At 37.4% G+C, this 23337-nt stretch overlaps 1 protein-coding gene across 4 annotated transcripts in view; it reads left to right on the forward strand.

Moving 5' to 3' along the window:
- Bmcp (uncoupling protein Bmcp mitochondrial) overlaps positions 1-23337 on the forward strand; it is a 165925-nt gene that overhangs the window by 128991 nt on the left and 13597 nt on the right. For all 4 annotated transcript variants that reach the window (XM_081769229.1, XM_081769228.1, XM_081769230.1 and 1 more), the window contains one exon: positions 6050-6136. In XM_081769229.1, coding sequence (XP_081625355.1) covers positions 6050-6136 — 87 coding nt within the window. The remainder of the gene's footprint in view (positions 1-6049; positions 6137-23337) is intronic.

Below are 23337 nucleotides of genomic sequence, written 5' to 3' on the forward strand. Positions count from 1 at the left end.
ACAAAATAGTCGACAGACAGTTGTGTAAATGCGCTATAAAAGTACCGCAAATCGAGTGGAACTTCTGGGTAGATCAGGCTTCGGTTCGAAAAATGCTAATCGATCCGATTGATAAAATGTTTCGAGTTCGCTTCAGAAAAAAAAGACAGAAAAAACCGGGAAGGTTGGTTTAGGAAAAAGTATTTGCAAAGTTTAACAACCAGTAAAACTAGTACTTGCCAGTTGTGTGTTACGGAAGAAAATGAAGCAAGTGATGTAGCCTTAGAAGATGAACCATTTTATCAACCAAACATATCCGACTCAGAAGACACAGATTCCGAAACACGGCTAGTACAAAATAGGCATCAGTACCCAAACTTAAGCTAAATGATCAAAAGAACTGGCGATAGTAACCGAGATGCATGCAAGTTAATAAATGCATACCTGAAAGACCTGAAACTGGATAAACCGGAAAATATACTAGAACCAACGAAGTTGCGGAGACAATGAATTTATTGGAGAGACAAGGAAGCAGAATCTCATTCATTTGATTTATGCAAGCTAGTTTGTATTAGTTTTGATGGGCGCATAGATGAAATCAGACTTTTTGGACCAGATGAAGGACAATTAACAAAGGAAGAGGATCACTACGTTATTATAACATATCCTACTGAGCAATATGTGGACCACATTGCTCCACAAAGTGATAAAGCAGAAGATATTTCAAAGGAAGTACTCTCTGTTGTACGTGAAACGGATTCGACTGATACATTGTGTGCTGTAATATGTGATGGGACAAACAAACACCGGTGAACATTCTGGAATTATACGTCGATTGGAAACAACTTTAAATCGATCTTTACAGTGGCTCATTTGTATGTTGCATCTCAATGAGCTTCCACTGAGAGAAATTTTTAAGAATATTGATGGAAAAACAACTGCTCCAAAGGGATTTTCTGGGCCTCTCGGAAAGATGCTAAGTTTTGATCCACGGGATTTACCAATAGTTGATTTCCAGCCTGTCACTGGAAATGTCAAGGAACTTTGTGTAAATATCACAAAAGATTTTATTGTTGATCAAAAGTATTTGCTGAAGGCTTCCATCGCAATACAGAAGAAAAAGAAGAACTGTGATGATGATGGTATAAAATTTTTACAAACTGCTTCTCCAGGTGCTCTTAATCACGCCAGGTGGTTGACGCTTGCCAATCGAACACTTCATTTATTTATGGGTACAAAAAGTTCATCTAAAAACCTACTACAGCTTGTAACTTACATTGTTAGAGTGTATGCTCCAAGTTGGTTCGAAATAAAAACCCATTCCAACTGCACTGATGGATCACGCAACTTCCACTTTATTTTGGAGAGAGTTCGGAATCTACCTGATAAAGAGATGCAGGAAGCTGCAATAAAATCTCTTAAGTTAAACTATTATTTTCCCCACAGTGAAAATATTCTTCTTGCAGCTCTTGCAGATTCAGACATTGAGGTGAGAAGAGATGCAGTGAACAAAATTGTTGTTGCAAGGACGATCAATAAAGTTGGAGTGAGAAAATTTTGTAAATCAAATATTATGATCAATCGTGAAGGAGGAACCTACTACAGCATGATTGATTGGGATGTTTCAACTATAACGCCACCTCCACGTGTAAACCCAATATCAGACGAAGAACTATTGGCAAAGATTGAAATAGGACCACTGGAATTTATAGGAATTCAGTGTCATTCACAAGGAGTTGAACGAGTCGTAAAAGAAGTTTCCAGGCTTTCCACCAAAATTTTTTGTTATAAAGCCAGGCATGGAATGATTGTTTTATCAGAGGAATCAAGAAGGAAATTTGGAATGCTGAACACTAAGCATGCGTTTTTGAAAGCAGATTTATTCTGATTTCTGAAAGCAGATAGTATTTCTTTTATTATTTTTAATTCATGTTTTTGTAACAATACACTTATTGAAGAGAAAAACTATTTTCTGTCATATTTCTGTTAGGTTCATTGTTAACCAAAGTTGGGTCCCTTAAATCAAAACATAAAAATCTGAAATTTTGCATAGGAAATTCACTTTACCTGTATCAACTTTTAGAACTAGAGACAAAAGCTACTCTTTACATTTCTTCAGTTTTGCCTCACCCTAATACTTATTAACTGCAAGGATAATTATAATTCCTGTAGAGTCGGTGGCTTTCTTTTTCAAACCATGGTTCGAGACTGCAATAGCAAAGAACTTTCAGATTAGACCTGTTAAATGTAGCTACACTATTTGTTGTGGTGTTGCCCTGTTTATATAAAAGATTAATAAATGAATTAAATAATAATTTTTAAGAAAAATTTGCAAGCAACTTGGAAAAATGTGAATATTTTGTTGTTGCATTTGACGAGTCATTTAACAGAAATACTGGAAAAGTTCAATCAACGTGCATATACGATTTTGGGATAAAATTGAAATAAAGTTACGATAAGATACTTGACTTCTGTTTTCTATACAGAACAACTGCAAATGATTTGCTCTTGAAATTTAAAGAACGTCTCCCGTAGGATTTTGATTTGGCCCAAATACTCTAAATAAGTATGGGTGGACCCAGTGTCAATTTCAAATTTTTGATTTCAGTACAAACTGAAATATAATTTCAAGGAAGTGAAATTAAACCTGCATGTGCTACATGACACCATTTTAAGAGAACGTTCAATAATTAACTGAAACATAAACAGGTTTATACGAGATCTTTATTACTTATTCAGTGAACAGGATGCCAAATTAACATGAAAACCGTAAAACCATGAATATGCCGTGGATTTTGCATACCGTGAAAGAACCTGGAATAAGCAGTAAATTTCGTTATCAGACCTTGAAAATCTAGAAAATTATCAAATTAATAGAGAAAACTTATCGGAAGAAATAAAAGTCGTTTTGAGTCGCAAAACTGTGCTTTGAAACTGTTCGAAATTTAAAAGCTGGAGAAGAATGAGAAGCAGAGCACGCCTTGGGAGCGGCACCGAGCCGTTCTTATTGTTGTGTGGTCAGTAAAGGCTATTTATTGATTCGACTGCAAGGATAATCTTTCTAGGTAATGCCAAATGTAACAATTTGCACTTTGCAGCAGCAAAAGGTATTCAGCTCACTCGTTGGCCGTATGGTGATGAAATAAAGAGAAATTAAAGTGGGAAATGGTAGATGTTTCCTCGCCATTGTGTTCACTGTCCAGAATCGAAGATAGCGAGATTGCAACTTAGTGCAACTCTTCTGTCAGAGAATGATATTTGTGTGTACCAAATGTACAAAACCTACATCGTGACGGAGAAGATACCACACCCATAGCCGTAGCTACGGGGGGGGGGGGGGGAGCTGGTAGCAAGAGGGCACCGAAGAAGCAATAAGAAAAAAGAAGTGTTGAAAATGAGTAAACGATGTGGCGCCCCATTAAATCAATATTGTTGTCGGTTTGCAAAGAAATAGATTTGTTAAAAAATTTCTTGCTCGTTACGCTCGCAATCCAAACGTTTCAGTAAAACTCACAAGAAGTTTTTACTTATTATTTACAGAAAGTAATTATATAATGATTTGTTATCGATGTGATATACAAGGTGCCGAGTATTGACTTACATTGTACGTAGGAGCGTTTTCAAAATCAGAAACGGTTAAAGTCTGAAATATGTGTTCGGCGTTTTGATGATGATGAGTCTGGTTAGTTAATCACGCTTTTCTTATAATATTAATCACGACGGTGAGAATGAAAGTATGAAAAATGAGAGAAATGAAGACACACACGCAAGCTGCTATTTGAGCAGGAATATTAAAAGTGAAGGTAAACAAAAAGAATAATAACATTTCCGAATTTGAAGCAGTTGTAGAATGGGGGTCAGAACTTAACCCAACGAATTTCATCTTTTTCAAAGACTGATCACTGCCAGTGATTTTTTTTTATTCTGTTGACATATGAAATGATTCTAATTTGAAGGAATTTATTGGGATCATTTCTCCATCAAATACTTGTATTGCCAGGATTTTTTTGTGCATACGTGGTATTTAGTGTGATATTTTTATCTATCTACATACATAAAAAAGATATATATATATATATTGCAATAAGTACTTTCAGGCCCTTTGCTATTTTATTCTTTTATTATACACAAATCTGCTAACTGGTCGTATGTTACGAGTGAGTTAAAGATTCAATTCAGCTCCATGTGGACACAGCTGAATTTGCTTTGACGGAGTTTGCTTAAGTTTTGGTTAGCCAATAGTAAACGAAACCACGTTTCAAACCCTTTGGACAGTTTAGTTTGTTACAGTTCTACGGACAGTTCTGAAGGGCACGATTCGGTTTGGTTTGAGAACGGTTCGGTTCGGTTTGGAATCAGTTCGGTACGGTTTGGAAACCGTTCGGTTCGGTTTCGGTTAACCGTTCCAAACCGGTTTTAGTGGCAAACCGAAACCGTGGTTTGCGTTTTCAGGAACCGTCCACCCCTAGTCCCGGGTTCGATCCCAGCCCCCGCCAAGTGAACTTTGTGGTGGACAAATATCGTGCTCGTGGGTTTTCTCGGGGTTCTCCCGTTTCCTCCCACTTTCTTCATTCCACCATTTCACTCATCTCTCATCATCACCGTCTCCTTTACCCTATCCGGCATAACCGTGGGACGTAAAACTCAAAGATTTTTTTGATACAGCGGTTTACGAACAATATTTATGGTTCGTGAGTTCAAATAAATTTTCATTCTCTCTTTCTTTAATCATTCTTAAAGCCAAATTTTTGTGTGCTTTTTCAATGCCAAACCTGAAAAGTTCAAAGTTTTATAAAACAATATTTTTTCGGACAAGACGTGTAAAAAATATTTTGTAACCTAAAATCAGGTTTCCAGGAGGAGGACATAAACTTTTCACGAGGTTAGAAAGTGTGCTTCCGTGAGAACACCCCTGCTAGCACACTTCTGCAAAAATACGTAACAAGGACTGGATTTCTTTGTTTAGCAATTCTCAGTAAAATTAAATGAAAGAAAGAGAGAGAGAATTTGCGATTCAAATTATCGTAAAATAATAATCATTTGTGTCTAGTATACTGTGGAATTAACGAAGTTTCATGATATACAAGTTCTGTTTTAATATTGACATCTTCATATTTTTACTGAGGAAAAAAATGTAAATGGGATCTTTGTCATGCTTATATGTTGCTGTTGTATATCTTGTTTATCACCAGAATCCTTATTTCAAAACTTGAGAAGCAAGTAGGTTCTTTTTTATGAAAGAAACTGATTCAAGGGATCGATTATGTTTCAAATGTTATGAGGTTTGAAATATTTTTACATTTGACACTAATTTAAACACAATTTTGATGGCCTAGTCAGTGAAGCGTTCACTTCTGGGGGCAAAATTTCTACGTTCAAAACATGGGTGCGTGATATAATTTTTGTGGTAAATGAACACCGAATGTGCGGGTTTTTTCGAGGTTTTCCCGATTCTTCCTATATTTGCGTCCTTTGTTCGTACGTGATTAACTCAGTAATTACTTTCTCGTTCATAGGACGTTAAACTAATAATTTAATATGAAGTATAAATGTTAAGCAACGAACTTTCATCTGTCAATAACTGTAAGGTCCCTTCTGCAATCGTGAAACTAGGAATTTGTAATAATTGACTTCTTTCACCCTTGTAAATAAGGTTTCGGGACACGATTTTTACTTTCTGAGGAATAAACTGATCTCTGCTCTCTTTCTGGCGTGGGAATTTCGTTGCATTAAATGTTTGTTACATGCAAAAGAGAATTTTGTAAACACCCAAATGTGCCGACCTAATGCATATTATAATGTAAACTAATATGTTTCAAGTGTAAAATTGTAAAAATTAAATTTAATAGAGTTTCACGAATTCAGCACAATTAAATACGCGTAACGTTTTCATTTATTAGGATTAGACCATAGTGCTTAAGAGACATATTAAATATGAATAAGACCAGACCAGCTTCTAGTATTGCAAACATTTCGTAATAAATATATATGTATAACAGCGTAGATAGATTCAAACATTAACTTTAAAATTTTCTTCACTTGTTTCATCTGTTAAATATATCCTTTGCAGACGAGATTAATGAACCAAAGGAAATTGAAGACTTCGAGCGCATCAGAGCAACGCATTTACTCTGGCAGTTTTGACTGTTTGATGCAGGTTGGTGTATATTTATTTATTATAATTTCCGTGTGGATATTCATATTGATTAATACTGCTGAATTAAGTTCCTATGTAGATGACACCATGACAATTTACTGTGAAATAACATCAGTATATCACAGCCAATAATTTATTATTATAAACTGAAGCTGTTATGCTTCTATCTTTATTATTGTAAGCTCAAATAGCTATGCTTCTAGCTTGAACTACCAGGCCCGGGTTCAATTTTCGGTGGAGGTTCATGTGATTCGGATCCCAGTGTAAGCTGTAGGTCTACATCTCATATAGTTTCAGTGCTGAAAAGAGACAAACTCCAAAACACCCACCCAACATTTTTCATCGTGTTCATTGATTCCCTTCTTAATTCCCAATATTCGTCTACTTCGTTTGGTTTCTAGAGGGTGTCCGAAAAGTTTCGTAACCCTGGTTTTAGCATCCAATGCAAATAATGAACACTGCCGACATCATCTTTATGTTACTGCATATATACAGAGTGGACCAGTTATCTTGATACACCCTTGTAACTTTTAAAGTAATAGACAATAAACGGTGAAATTTTGTATCATGCAAATATCGGCAAGGGACATTATTTGACATACTCGAGATACTACTAGAGCAGCAGTGTTGCCAACTCAACATAAAGTTACATTTTTTCATGTGGTACTACGTCAGATTATTACATATTTCAAATCTACATGCTAAACACAAACTTAAAATATATTTGTTATTCAATGCTGTATCCTAAGGACGCTACAATGTAACAAACATCCAAATTTTGGTGGGTTCTGTAGCAGGAATAACGCAAGTGAGAGACGGGGCAATGCATATCCAGAGTACTTTAGTATCTAATTCAATGTAAATTACTTTAAGAAAAGTACTTCATCCAATTGCACAGTTGGCTTTCTATAGATGTGAAGATCATAATACCGTTTACAAAAATTTGATATCTCAAACTGTCCTGGAGATATGGTAAATAATGTTGGAGTTTGCAACATTGCTTAACATTCTGTAATTCCGAGAACTTGTTGTAGTTAAACCTACCAAAAATTATTGTTATAATGTTATACAAGGAAAGTAAATCAAAAATTGTTTTAAAAATTTCCCAATACGCTACTTTAAGAAATGTATCAAATTTAACTATTTTTTCACATCTGCCGAATAGATTGAGATATCAAATTGCTGTAAACAGCATTATGATCTATATGTCTATTAAAAACCATCTATGTAATTGGATGTGATATATATATATATATATATATATATATATATATATATATATGTAAACACTTTTCCAAAATAAAGTACTTTGAAAAAGTCAAATTTTCAATTCTGGTAACTTAGTTTCTACTTTTCAAAATACGTCATGTAATATCGTAGTATTTGACACTAAGATATTTTAAATATTTATTATCCCATCTATGCCAATTGCATTATTACTGTGGTAGAACCCTCCAAATTGATTGTTTCTTCGATGTTTGTGATATTGTAGCATTCTTAGTTTGCAACTGCTTAATAATTGTGGTACTGTAAGTTTTCGGTTCACTTGAAGATATGAAATGTAGTATAACCTGATGAAGTGTCATTTGAAAAAAAATATAACATTGTGGGTTGGCAACACTATTCATCTCGTTGTATTACAGAGTATGTCAATGTTCCCTATCGATATTTGCATGGTATGACATTTGAGCAATTTGTATCTGTCACTTTAAAAGTTTTAAAGTTGTATGAAGATTATATATATATATATATATATATATATATATATATATATATATATCTCGGGTGTTGCAAAATAAGTGTTACAACTCTTGGGAGGTGACTCCTGCCACTGAGACAAGAAAAAAAGTTCTCTTGAACTTTCAGCTATCGGACATAGTTTCGGATCTACAAGGTGCCGAAAGCGTGAGAAAATGACTTTCGGACGCCAATAGTTCGGAAACTATCCAACGTAAAGAGGGCGGGTAAAAAATTCACTGAAGAAGTCATACCTGCTGTATTGAATTTTCCATGTTTCACAATCCTACCATGCACGCGCAAGGGATTCCCCAAAGGAACGTAGGGGGTCCCGGATAATCTGCCAATGAAAATTGATCTAAATGGATATGAATTGATAGGGTTTCTACTAGGTAACAATAGTTCGTTTGTATTAAGTAGATTTCTGGAACAAATACAAAATGGCGGACACCTTCATACCCGTTGCGTGTGGTTGCATAATCGCCAGGTACGGATGCTGGCCAACAGTGACGTTCTGAGTATTAAGTGTAGCGAATTTGTACTCAAATGTTCTAGAAACACATCTGGAGTGTTGGTAGAGCACAACAGATGAAGCAGGGTGATTCACATGTGTGAAAACACTTACGGAAAATGCCCAGAAATGCACTCATACTCAGTAAACATGAGTTCAAAGCGTCGGAAATGTAAGGAATAGCATCAAGAACATGTAAGTCACTGCCAATTCACCAATAATATTCCATCAATCCGATGCAATATGATGTGCACGGTTTCATACCAATAAGGATGCAACAACTGAGGCCAAGTTGAAATTGTGCAAGGGGACTCACTAAGAAACTGGGTAAACTAAATGAATGTCACTAGTGAGATCGCATGATCGATATTGAAATGTGTCCAATGTGTGTGTTGATATCGATATGTAGCTAATGGACAAATGTCAACATGTCCCACTACTGCTGGGACACCGTCTCAAATGGTGGCTCAGTGGCAGAGCGTTCACCTTTGGTGCTTGGGGTCCCGGGTCAATCCCAGCCCCCACCAAACAAACTTTGAGGTGGACAAACACCGTGTGCGTGGGTTTTCTCGGGGTCCTCCCGTTTCCTCCCACATTCTTCATTCCACCATTTCATTCATTTCTCATAATCACTGTCTCCTTTAGCTTAGCCAGCATAATCGTGGGACGTAAAACTTAAAGATTTCATTTTATTTTTTTCACCGTCTCACTTGCGAAAACTAGGAAAATAACGTTGTAAATTCTGCAATTACATCTGGTGCACTTTTCGGTAGAATGTAACTAGAACACGATTGTATCAATGTCCCTCTTTGTTGGGACAGTGTTCCACACGTCGACACATATGAAAAGAAATATCTTAATCCATGGTTCAAATTCCGATATGGCGTGAAAATAACAAACTTGTATCATGTCCCATGTGTTCTGGGACATATGATGTACTCGAAATATAGGAAAATACCTCCAGAAATTCGTATCTTACACACAGTGGACATCCCAAGACAAATACGAAAATGCACCAATTTGGCACATGTAACAGTACAGCTGGAACACCACACATATGGAAATCAAAACGACATGAGAAATAGAAAGAAACGTCTTAAAGCTCTGATTGTTTACAACTGTGCAGTAGTAGTAACAAGATGAAACACACAAGCATGTCGGGAGGCTGTACAAGAGTGCTTGCCAAACAAAGTGGGTACTCCATAAAGAAACAAAGTGGGTACTCCAGAGAAAGTGAGGCTCCCTAGAGCCTCAGGGCTAGAGCGCTCGCTTTCGCTCGCGTGGCCGCAGTTTTCAATCCTACTGAGAGCCCACGGCCTCAGATTCAAGACCCGAGTAGTTATTTTCCTAGGTTTCGCACGTGGGACGGTGTCCCAGCAGTAGTGAGACATGTTGACATTTGTCCATTAGCTACATATCTATATCAACACACACATTGGCCACATTTCAATATCGATCATGCGATCTCACTAGTGACATTCATTTAGTTTACCCAGTTTCTTAGTGAGTCCCCTTGCACAATTTCAACTTGGCCTCAGTTGTTTCATCCTTATTGGTATGAAACCATGCACATCATATTGCATCGGTTTGATGGAATATTATTGGTGAATTGGCAATGGCATTCAGGTTCTTGATGCTATTCCTTACATTTCCGACGCTTTGAACTCATGTTTACTGAGTATGAGTGCATTTCTGAGCTTTTCCGTTAAGTGTTTTCACACATGTGAATCACCCTGCTTCATCTGTTGTGCTCTACCGACACTCCAGATGTGTTTCTAGAACATTTGAGTACAAATTCGCTACACTTAATACTCAGAACGTCACTGTTGGCCAGCATCCGTACCTGGCGATTATGCAACCACACGCAACGGGTATGAAGGTGTCCTCCATTTTGTATTTGTCCCAGATATCTACTTAATACAAACGAGTTATTGTTACCTAGTAGAAACCCTATCAATTCATATCCATTTAGATCAATTTTCATTAGCAGATTATCCGGGACTCCCTACGTTCCTTTGGAGAATCCCTTGCGCGTGCATGGTAGGATTGTGAAACATGCAAAATTCAATACAGCAGGTATGACTTCTTCAGTGAATTTTTTACTCGCCCTCTTTACGTTGGATAGTTTCCGAACTATTGGCGTCCGAAAGTCATTTTCTCACGCTTCCGGCACCTTGTAGATCCGAAACTATGTCCGATAGCTGAAAGTTCAAGAGAACTTTTTTTCTTGTCTCAGTGGCAGGAGTCACCTCCCAAGAGTTGTAACACTTATTTTGCAACACCCGATGTATATATATATATATATATATATATATATATATATATATATATATATATATATATATATCTTTTCAAACGAGCTTAACGCGCTCAACTCAAGCTTTAGTTTAGCTAAGCTCAACCTTAGGAAAATTACAATTAAAACTGAAAAAAAAATCTAGAAATATGTACTGTGATTTCGATTGAGAACAGTTCGGCGTACAGATGGAGATTTTACAGTAAAACATGTCACTTTACAAGGAAAGAATAATGTACAGGGTGGCCCAAAAGTAGGTATACACCACTGCTGCATTGATCAAGTATAACATTCTAGTTTATGAGTTTATTTGCTTCCGCTCTTCCGAGCTTAAGATGTAAGTAAAAACACATTAAGAACAAATAATAAAGAAACTAAGTCTACCTGATGCATAACAATAAGAAATTATATAAAATGCAATGAGCTGACCAATATGGTACTGTATACCTAGTTTTGGGCCATCCTGTATAAGGAACTCATTATTACAAGTATCAAATCCGTAAAACAGATCTAATTTGTAATTTCTAAAAGGAATACAAAATAAATCAGAAAAGAGTAAAAAGGAAATAAAGATACGCGATTATTCTAAATTTAATTTTACATTGCATAGAAACGATTTCTTTTCGCGTCTCATGCAATTAGCTTGCAATCTTTCAACATTAGCCGGAAGCAAACATGCAGATAGAGCAGAATAGAAAAAAAAAAAAAAAAAAAAAACACACACACAACGAAACTGCAGACATAAGATGGAAACACACTGAAGAGAACGTTCTCATCACAGACAATTGATTTGCTGAGATAGGGACGCCAGATCCTTCGAACAACGCCGAGCGAACTTACAAATAGAAGCAAGGACTTGTAACACTAAGCTTTTTACCTCGGTATTTCAAACTCGCAACACCTCTGTGCGCGAGCTACTCCGATTTGTGTTATTTTGTTATCCAAACATATACGAATCTGAAGAAAAAAATACCTAAAATGAGAAAAGGACTATCATAGACTTTTAGGGTATTTTAGAACCTTAGGAGACACCCTCGTGGTCCTCCCAAAAGAGGGAAAAATCACCGAAAACTTCGTCCATACCCTAAGAAGGAAGAGATGATTGCCTAGCAGTCTACGATGCTGGAGTCCAGATTCCTAATTGGTCGTCGCCCAGAGTTAATCTCCAAGCAATCTAGATGCTTAATGGACTAAAAACCTTCCCACCTCATTTTTCGGACTAGTGTCACTTAACAACCTTCAGGAACTGTGTATTAGTGAAGTGCTAGTGTGAGTGTTAATACAGACTACTACGAACTGGAATGGTTGGAACCAAAGCCGTAAGTAGTATTCATTTATTGGCAAATCCGAGTCAGTTGCAGTTTCTATACATACATTCTCCATCCTGCTCTCATATCTGAATGTTTCCTTTTAGGCTGTGTTGTTTCCAATCCAACACCAACCCAAAAATCTATCGGGAATTAAATTTCAAATTAGATTCGTTTTAAGAAACAAAGGCACTCGCATTAAAGCCTCACACATTGCCTTTGCTGTGAATGAATATTTCCTTTCTGCTCGCACATTTCCTCCTCGAAACTGTGTACCTTTTCATTCACCCAAAATGCTCTCCCAATAACTTAAAAATGAAGATACGTTCTAGGTTGAAGGTACGGAAACCTCATCTAGACAAGAACGTTTAATGTGCGCTGTGCCCTGAGACCAGGTAAGACTCAGGAGCATATGCACACAACGTGGTGCCGAAACCCGACTTACCCGTAACGTGGTGCCGAAACCCGATTTACACGAACCGTGGTGCCGAAACCCGCTCGCACCCTTGAGGCCACTGGCTCACAACGTGGTGCCGACAACCTCTCTTCTACCGCTCGGAATTGAACCAGTGGTCCTTCACACACAACGTGGTGCCGCACCCCGCTCGTACCCTTGTGGCCCCAGGCTCACAACGTATTGCCCGACACCCGCTTTTCCCGTAGTGGTCCTGCGGACAAACAACGTGATGCTGAAACCCGATTTATCCACAACGTGGTACCCGTACTTTCTATGCACCTTACTTTTGTAATGCCATCACTCGGATTCGTACCTAGGGCCTTTAGTATACTTTTACGGCTCTTCACCTTTACGGATATTCGATTTGTTTATGGCTGAACATCAGAGTGTTTCTTTTACTAGAACGACGCACTCCCAAAGCTCTTGGATTTTGTGGCCGGGGTTCCCCGTTCATTCCCCGCCAGGGCACGAGTCCGAACCCGCTCAACTTTTTGGTCGTTGTCGCCCTTACGCCCTAAACGTGGTTTTGTGCGAGGTTCTGATACTTCGTCCTCATGCCCCCCCTGGATCCCCTTTTGTTGGCCGCACTAACTTTTCTATGGATAACTCGTCTGGAGTTCGACGTCCGCGTACGTACTATTTTTGTGGTGTCTGTACTTCTCCAGGTTTTCACTGAACTAAGGACCATGTTTAATACGTTATCCGTAGACAGACCATTATAGTTAGCGTAAGTTTTATCGCGATTGTTTACTATGCCATATTCATGCTGTCTAACCCATATCCTGCAATTCTCTCGTTTTGTCATGTCAGCTTCAGCTGAGTTACGTGCAGACGCATAGACTTTTACTTGCTTTAGGTGAATAACCTCCTTATCATCATGAAGCATGTCATCTTGCTTGTTTGTGTAATTGTCTTCATGGTTACTGATGGTAGTTCTTTCTCAGTCCCGCTGTCCGCGCAGTATTCATTCCCATCTCTTGGAACAGTGTTTCAATCCCAGGGCTTGGCCCTTCTTTATTCGAACACCTATTTTGTACCTGTTCGTATCCATTTGGATTTTGGCTTCCAAACTTATCGATTGTCTGGTTGCCCTACTTGGAATAGACATTTGTCGTCTCATAGGGAAACGGATCGGGAATTTCGTGACAGGATTATTTCTCAAATCCCTTGTCATTTTCAACTCGCGGAAAAACAAGACGACTTAACTTGTTCCAATCGTCGTACGAAAAGGGCTGTTATTCCCTTTTTACTTGGTATTACCACCTTGGGACTATCGTCGTACAATACTTACCACATACACAAGATAAATGGTGTGGTCAACTCCTTAGAAAAACATGATCAAATTTTAGCGTCGGAAATAGACTCTCTTAAACGTACGCTTCACAGGGAGATTTCTATCATGCATGATGTTGTCCTTACTGTTAGACGGAGTTTGGCCGGAATTCAGTCTTCGTTAGGAGCCTTGTATTGTCATCTTGCGAATACAGAAGGCTTCCTTATTGCTAATTTGACTCATGTCTTGACTAGGGAAGACATAATTCGTATGTTTGAAGATATATATGCCAATCGTTTAACTATGCGTTTGTTGCCATCCCATGTTGCTCGCCAATACATACAGGGAAACAAACAATTACGTGATACAGTATACCTTTCGGACATAGGTTTGTTTTACTCCGTTACAAAGGTCTCCTTATTACAATATTCCCTTGACCATGATGTAATTACCATTCTATTGGAGATCCCTCTCGTATCCCACACGGATATAGCTCACCTCTATTCCATTGTTAATACCGGAGTTTTATCTGGAAACACGTTAACATCTCTAGTTTTACCACCATTTGTTTACCTGCATAACACCCATTTTTATACTGTAAATATGGCCCATTGTCAATGGCATAGTCATATCTTCCTTTGTCAGATTGATGTCGTCTCTCCGGAACATCCTTCGCTTTGTATTAATGATTTATTGTTGTCCAACTCTACATCCAATTGTGAATTTCGTTCCGTTCATACTTCGGAGAAATTTGTGTATCGCTATACCTTGGCTGGTTTGTTATTTACATCTCTGTTGGATGTACACATTATTAAACGCTCTCACAATAGACCGTTTTATACGAACATGTCAGCAATACAAGGTTTGACCCAATTTCTCCCTTATGACAATTTTACTACCCTTATGGCTGGTTCTTTTCTTTTAGAATCGAGAACCCCCTTGGACGTTACTCATACCGTCATTCCTGTTGTAATGCCGAATTTCAACTTTTCTGCTAATTTTGACGAGTTTACTGTGAAATTGGATCTTTTGAGTGACGAACTTAGTAACTTGTCAGTTAATAGTCAATTACCAACTTGGTCCAACTCTACGATCGTTACTTATCCCGCTTTAACATTGGCATTCATTTTCATAGCCATTTTAGCAGGTTTGTTGGTCTATGCATTTATTCGCATTCGTTCCATCACTGTCGACCTTCTTCAAGTTATGAAGACTTATAATGAATCACATCCTATGGCGGAATCGCGCGATGTTGAAGCGCAATAATATCTTTCAGAATGTTCGTAACCGTTCCTCCTAAATTCCCCCTTTTTCTTATTGGCTTCGAAAGACTTGATTCTGTGGTGATTAGATAACCCTTCTTTGGTACCACAATGCTAGCCCAAACTGTTCCTTCAGTTTTGGAGGTGAACCTTGGATTCCCCACCCATTGTGGCGTTCCGAAACCGTTCCCGTTTGCCAAGCAAGGTTCCATTTCGAGTGTTCTCTCTTACCCACATTCGTAGTCTTTCTTAGGTTTGGTCTGGTTTTCTTCGTAACGACATGGCGGTTATTCGAATAGGTTCTTAATTCCGTTATCTACAGGTTCAGCTGAAAACATTTCCATGAGAGGTTAACATACTTTGTTCAACGACATGGCCGGTTACTTTTGTCTTTAAATCATCTCTAGTTGTACACTTTCGAATGCTTGGTCATTCTCGTGTAGGGTGATTTTATTTCGACAATTATTATACCAGGTTCAGCTCATGGATTTTTCGGAGGTTTTCCTACTCGTAGGATATACGACATGACCGTAGGGAATTTACCATTTCGTTTATAACACGTTCAGCCACGTTAGTATGGAGGTACATCGTTCACATTTCGTAGTGAGGGTATTCAGGCTTACTCTTGGTTGTTCCTCTTTTCAAATACTTTGTGGAAGTTACGAAACTCTTCAGATCATACGCCTATTTCGAAACTCATTTCGATTAATTTTTTTCGCGTTCCTTTTCAATTCTTCCGATTTTTTGATTGTTCCGACTGACGTTCTTTTTGAACATTTCGAAATTTGCTAGTTACTTCAGTACACCGTACTTTTGCCACTGTTTCGAATTTGTTCTTTTCTTTGAGTTTTGTCCCTTTGTTTACTTCGAATCACATCATACGCCGTAATCTGTGATCCATTTTTTAACCCATTTATTTTGTTCGGTTATGTGCTCCCCTTTCTTTATGCGATTCCCCACCTCCTAGGTCGTTTATGTCATCTTTGCGAATCCATTTTCTCGTTATTTTGTTCAGTTACCTGCTTTTATACTTCGTGTTTGGAAGACTTTGGACTATTCACAATTTGCATTTGGGATATAAATTTCAGAGTGTACTTAGGTTGCCTTGATGGTAGCGTGTACGATTTATTCCCCCTTTTGATGTATACCATGCGTGCCCTTTGTCCGCTTTGTATACACTTATACAATTTGTTTTGTTCTCCGTTGTCTTCCTTTCCCGACTTGTTTAGTAATTATCCCATGTGGGAATGACATAGGCACTTGCATTGTATTCTCTGGTAGGAGCAAACTGATCATGTATAGAGGTTCCATTCTCATACTTCAGTTTACTTCGTAAATATATATGTTGTCAGGTTCTTTTCAGTACCTTTCAGCATCCAGATGAATCTTACATGTCATCCTCGTAAGCACTTTAAATAGGAATGACATGGTGATCAGTCTTACTCCAATGCGCGCATCCTTTTGTTAGTACGTATGTGAGTCCTACTATGGCATTACCGAACACACCTCTTGACTGTATCACGCAAACCGGAAACTCAACTGTGCGAATGTTTGTTTGTGTATTTCTCGTTTCCTCTCCTTTTGTGCGCACAACCCCGTTTGCCTATCGGGCTGGTCCTGTAGTCAGACTTTTCTTTCTTCTCCTTTGAGAGACCGGAATACGCAACCCTACATATCCGCCAGTTTTGCGGAAAAAAAAAGGCACATGCATAACGTAAAAAGGGTGTTAGACACACTCAGTAGTCAATGCACGCCATACAGTAACCTTCCCAATCCCAATCGACGTCACCGACTTTTGACAAGTCAAACAAGTATGTTGGGAACGCAGTAGTTTCACGACACGTTAACTGGAATATTTACCCCTGGTATTTTGAACATACCTACGCAGTCTTCTAGTTTTCGTTGCCAGTAGCTTTAGTTTAAGTTAGGTTAGTTTATAGGGTTCGCACCTTCCCGCCAGTCATTTGCTCATGTCATTCTGCTCTGCTTCCACATGTGGATACTCGGATGTACTCGGTGAACTTCGTAGATCCTCGTTCTGTTGTGTTTACGTTGTTCCAGTTCTGGAATTCCGCGGATACATTTGAGTCTGTTTCTGTTGGATACGGATACTCTTTCCTTAAGGATTTTTGTTTGTATCCTTACCTTTTGTTTCCGTTCCGTGTGAATAAGCTTACTCGTCTGTGGTCGTTTCCATTCAGACTCGCTGTCCAATTTGCTATTCTTAGGATTTTGGTTCTTTTGTAAGCATATTCACCAGAAACTCCTATTATATATATATTTTAGCCGGCTTTTAGATAAATACATAAGTCTCACAAGATGCCGACTCAAATAGGTAATCTGCCGTTTTCTACGAACCCTACTTGGATTTTCCATAACCCTTGTACTTTCTTGCGTTTGTTGCATCTATTTAGCGTATTATTTTTACTTGTTGTTTAGGTTATGATAGGAAAATCGATTCCAAGTTTACGCGTTGTTTATTTACATATACGTTTTAATACTCTTCGTATACGGGAGACTAAAACGTTTGTTACTTTATGCGTTTTCTTTGTTTTAGATTTCCTTGGAATCCTTCCCTTACCCCTATCCTTATAATGGGGCTTTACGGAAACATTTATTTACGCTATATATGCTCACTTTGTAGCAGCGCATGCTTTATCACAGGAAGTTGATTAGATACCCATGTGTGATGATCTGCTTGCTGTTTACACACACACATGTATCGCATCATTTTCTCTCCATGCAGCACTACCGTGCTCCTCCTCTCTTGTATGCAGCGCATGCGCATTTGTTTATCTTGTCATATGTTGCCCTTGACACAGTGACGGATTGGAAACATCGTAGCATTTAAATCCCTCCTCTCCTTCTAAGAAACTGTGATTTGATTTTGAGGATTCTTGTCTTTAAACGATTACTATTAAGAAATATGTTAGTTCCTCAAACAGACATTGAATCTACTTAATAGAGACTTGATTTTCAGTGCTACAGTAATATACAAAATGACATTGACATTTTGCAATTAGCAAGGAATTACTTTTACTCCATTTGTGTAGGATTCGTGTTTTAAGTGTGTTCATGAAACACAGGACTATAGAAGCGAATATGATTTCACTTTATTTACATGTTATTTTAGTTTGATTGATTTTAAACTCATTTTGCATTTTATTTTAGTTGGTTATATTCATTATCCATAACTACGTAGTGCTTGCTGAGAATTTAAGTATGTACTCATATAATTTTCATTTCAGGTACATTGATTTAAAATTTTGTCGTACCTTACGCATATATTTTATGTTCATTTAATGTTTACTTTTCAATTTCCTTTTGATTATTGAATGATATCTACATTATGCAATTTTAGGAACTCATTTCCAGAATCATACATTATTATTTTATGCGATTTTAATAATTTTCATTACTTGGAGCTTTGATTTTATATTCAATATTTGCATTTATGTTTTGATTTTGATTATTGTATGTTTATGTCATAGTTAGTCTTTCACTCACTTTACGTGTTTACGACCTGAATGATATACAGGGCTTTCCATTTCCATTCGCCCTTATTTTGATTTTAATTTCTCATATATATATGTTTCAATTTTGTTTCAAATTCAAGTTTCATTCACTTTTCTTATGTTTAAGAAACTCATTTTTTTCGTTTTACTCCCTATTGCATATTTTCAAGTTTTCAATTTTGTATTTGAGAAAATTGCAACTTCGCGGAGGGAGCGTAAAACAGATCTAATTTGTAATTTCTAAAAGGAATACAAAATAAATCAGAAAAGAGTAAAAAGGAAATAAAGATACGCGATTATTCTAAATTTAATTTTACATTGCATAGAAACGATTTCTTTTCGCGTCTCATGCAATTAGCTTGCAATAGTTCAACATTAGCCGGAAGCAAACATGCAGATAGAGCAGAATAGAAAAAAAAAAAACACACACACACACAACGAAACTGCAGACATAAGATGGAAACACACTGAAGAGAACGTTCTCATCACAGGCAATTGATTTGCTGAGATAGGGACGCCAGATCCTTCGAACAACGCCGAGCGAACTTACAAATAGAAGCAAGGACTTGTAACACTAAGCTTTTTACCTCGGTATTTCAAACTCGCAACACCTCTGTGCGCGAGCTACTCCGATTTGTGTTATTTTGTTATCCAAACATATACGAATCTGAAGAAAAAAATACCTAAAATGAGAAAAGGACTATCATAGACTTTTAGGGTATTTTAGAACCTTAGGAGACACCCTCGTGGTCCTCCCAAAAGAGGGAAAAATCACCGAAAACTTCGTCCATACCCTAAGAAGGAAGAGATGATTGCCTAGCAGTCTACGATGCTGGAGTCCAGATTCCTAATTGGTCGTCGCCCAGAGTTAATCTCCAAGCAATCTAGATGCTTAATGGACTAAAAACCTTCCCACCTCATTTTTCGGACTAGTGTCACTTAACAACCTTCAGGAACTGTGTATTAGTGAAGTGCTAGTGTGAGTGTTAATACAGACTACTACGAACTGGAATGGTTGGAACCAAAGCCGTAAGTAGTATTCATTTATTGGCAAATCCGAGTCAGTTGCAGTTTCTATACATACATTCTCCATCCTGCTCTCATATCTGAATGTTTCCTTTTAGGCTGTGTTGTTTCCAATCCAACACCAACCCAAAAATCTATCGGGAATTAAATTTCAAATTAGATTCGTTTTAAGAAACAAAGGCACTCGCATTAAAGCCTCACACATTGCCTTTGCTGTGAATGAATATTTCCTTTCTGCTCGCACATTTCCTCCTCGAAACTGTGTACCTTTTCATTCACCCAAAATGCTCTCCCAATAACTTAAAAATGAAGATACGTTCTAGGTTGAAGGTACGGAAACCTCATCTAGACAAGAACGTTTAATGTGCGCTGTGCCCTGAGACCAGGTAAGACTCAGGAGCATATGCACACAACGAATCTGTAATTATAGTAGTAAGGTAAAAATAACATAGATGATATAAACGTAATCACCATATGTGCCTCCATAAGAGGAAGCACTTCAGACTGACATCTAATATGCATTTGTGACTTCAAATAGAGTTCGTCCTGCGCATTCGGTATGACACTTGCTTACCTTTGCTCTCTCAGTCCCTGCACCTTCCTGTACCCTTGTGCAGGACTGAATATATCTTGCGAGATGACAATCCGCTAAAAGAATAAGTGTATTTTAAGCATCAAGAAATTTGTTTGGAAGAAAAAAACACTAGTTTGCAGGCATATTATGTATGGTGTGCTGTTTGTAAGAAATTTTGTAGTTGTGATGTTGATATGACTAAGAATGCATGATTTTATATACTATTTTATCTCTGTATATTTTTACTCTCAAGTGACGATAGGAGAAAAAAGTATGGTGATTGTGAAAATAATCGAATTCGACATTTCAACAGTTTTACAAGTTTCGTGGTCTCTACATGCCGAAATTGGGATTTTTGGATGGTTCATCTGTCCGTTCGTTCGCTCCGATGTATATACACTCACCTAGAGGTCATACCTTTCAATGCATCCAGACCAAATTCTAAACTTACGGCTTCTTCTACTTGTACTTTTTTTTTTTTTTTTTTTTTTGGTAAATCGTGTTTTTTAATTATCTCCCTACCTCTCAAAATAAAAGTTGTTTACTGAAGGGAGAAAATATTTTTTTATTATTATTACTTAGAAAATGGCTTTAGCGATTTTGTTTATACAGAGTGGGGCAAAAAAAAAAAAAAAAAAAAACCGAAACCATGAAATGATACGAATATTTTTTTTTTATTAATATTTTCTGAAATGCTGAAGTGCTTTTAGCATGCTTAATGTTAAATAAAACTTCGAGTATCTGTCGTATAGTGAAAGACGTTGGTGCTTACTCTTACCGAATACAAGTGCTTTAAGGTTGAAGCAACCAAATTTCCATGCTCGTTTGGAGTACTGTAGACTGTTTTAGCAAATGTTTATTAGAATTCACATTACATAAATAAATTGGTGTTTTCTAGTGAGTATCACCTTCTCAGTGGGCACGTACATAAACAAAACATGTGCTTTTTAAGGTTGTAAGAGGCCTGATGAGTCCGTACAAAGATCGCTCCATTTTTAAAGTAACCATGTGGGTGGCAATTTCAAGTCATAGTGTGTTATCTGGCTATTTCATCGAAAGTAAACATGGTAACACAGTAACAGCTAGACGATATTGAGTGTTGAGAGCACAAGGGACTACCAATAACGAAAGTTGTGAGAAAAGGAGACAAAGTTTGTACGATGCGCTTAAGTACACGGAGAAGCCAATACTGTTTTTTTTTTTTTTTTTTTTTTTTTTTTTTTTTTTTTTTTTTTTTTGGCAGTATAAGAGTTACTTACAATATCTGGACATGAATCTTTAATTCTCTGAAAGGAGCTTCGGATAAAGATCTTAAAAATGAAATATGTCTAAAATGATCAAAATTGTGGACTTGAATCCCTTGTGCACTGAACGCCATATAAAGGGCAGGTTGTAGTCAGAATTAGTGCAAATTTACAGACATTTTGTAATCTGCATAATCTTGATTTCATTTTTTTTTTTTTTTTCATCAACAAGATGGAGCAGTCACCGTTTACATAGATCAGAGGAATAAAGCAATGTTACGGGAACTGATTCCAGAACGACTTGTTTCCAAAGAGACTTACTTTCCTTTGCTCCTAGAAGTCCTGACCTAACCACATGTGTTTCCTGTGGAAAATGTTAAAAGAAAAATCCTTCACGCCCGTCCCACTAACGATGGAAGATTTTTGTCAAACATTCAATCAGTAATTTAATTGGGATTTTATTGGAAAATATGACAGATGGCATGTAGCATATGTCATTGTGTCATAAGTAAGCTGAAGATACTAAGTTATCTTTTTTTTGCTCTATCCAGCGTAAACAAAATCGTTAGAGCCATCCTCTAGAAAATATATTTTTTTTAATTTTCACCCTGTAGTAAACTACTTTTATTTAAGTTTTATAATCATAAAAACATAAATCGAAATATTATTAACAAGCCTATGATATGGTGTAATAGTTTTACTAGGAAAAATCCCCAAGGGATAGTCTATTGTTGGCGGTAAGTTCTTTTTTGGCGATTGCCTCAAAAACCACTCAGGCAATTTTGTTTATATTTCATAAATAAATCTCATTAACAGACCCATAATATGGCGTAAGTAATTTCTCCTTTAAAAATCCTCAAGTAGTAGTTTACTCTTGGAGTGTATTTTTTTCTTCCTTTCTTTCTTTTCCTTCGAACGGTTTTCTTAAAAACTTCTCACACGATTTTGTTCATATTTCATAAGCATTTCATTAATTACCCTATAATCTGATATAAAACAGTTTCTCAGTAAAAGATTCACAAGGGGTAGTCCGTTGTTGAATTTTAGAGTTTTTCGGACGACTAACAGTTCTCAGAACATTTTATTCACATCTCATATAGAGATAGTTCAAAATATTAGAAACATCTGAAAATAGTGCAGCTTACCAGATTAATATATCGTTGGATCAACTTTCGCTCTCAGAACAGCTCTGACACGTGGAATGGAGTGATAGAAAAACAGAAATGGTAGCAACTAGAATATTACATCATTCCGTGTGCAGTGCACCACTCAGTTCCATGAAAGAGAATGGAAGCGAAATTCTGCGTCAGATTCGTTTCTTCAAAACGAATCACAGATGTTCAGTCATGTTCAGGTCCAGAGACGTGGTTGGTCGGGAGAGGTCTCTTCCCCATCGCCAAACCGTTGCCAACCCAGACATCTGACGTGTTTCTAACTCCCATGTGTTTCTATTATTTTGATAATAACAATCTGTACATATATTCCTTTAACAAACACTATAGTGTTGCAGAAACCGTTTCTCTTGGAAAAATCCACCTGGGGTAGTTTATTCGTAGTATGAGTTTTATGTAGACGATTTTCGGAGGAACTTCTCAGCCGATTTTATTCACTGGAAAGACCCACAAGGGGCAGGGTTGCCAATGACCAAGAATTCTTCAATTGTGTGATCACAGGTGATGAATCCTGGATATTTGAGTACGATCCTGAAACAAAGCGGCAAAGCGAAGAGTGGCACACCGTCATCTTCTCGCCCGAAGAAATGTCGAATAAGCAAATCAAAGATCAAGACGATGTTTTTTTGCCTAAGGGTATCGTGCACAAAGAATTTGTTCCATCAGGACAAACTGTCAACCAAGTGTTTTATAAAAGTGTCCTTTAAAGGCTCAGGAAAAGAGTGATTCGTGTGAGACCAGACGTTGCAGACAAGTGGATGCTTCATCATGACAATGCCCCGTGTCACACGGCCATTTTCATCAGTGAATTTTTGACCTCAAAATGC

The sequence above is a fragment of the Thermobia domestica genome, chromosome 8 (genome assembly GCF_964235325.1).
Source record: "Thermobia domestica chromosome 8, izTheDome1.hap1.1, whole genome shotgun sequence".
Classification (NCBI taxonomy): domain Eukaryota; kingdom Metazoa; phylum Arthropoda; class Insecta; order Zygentoma; family Lepismatidae; genus Thermobia; species Thermobia domestica.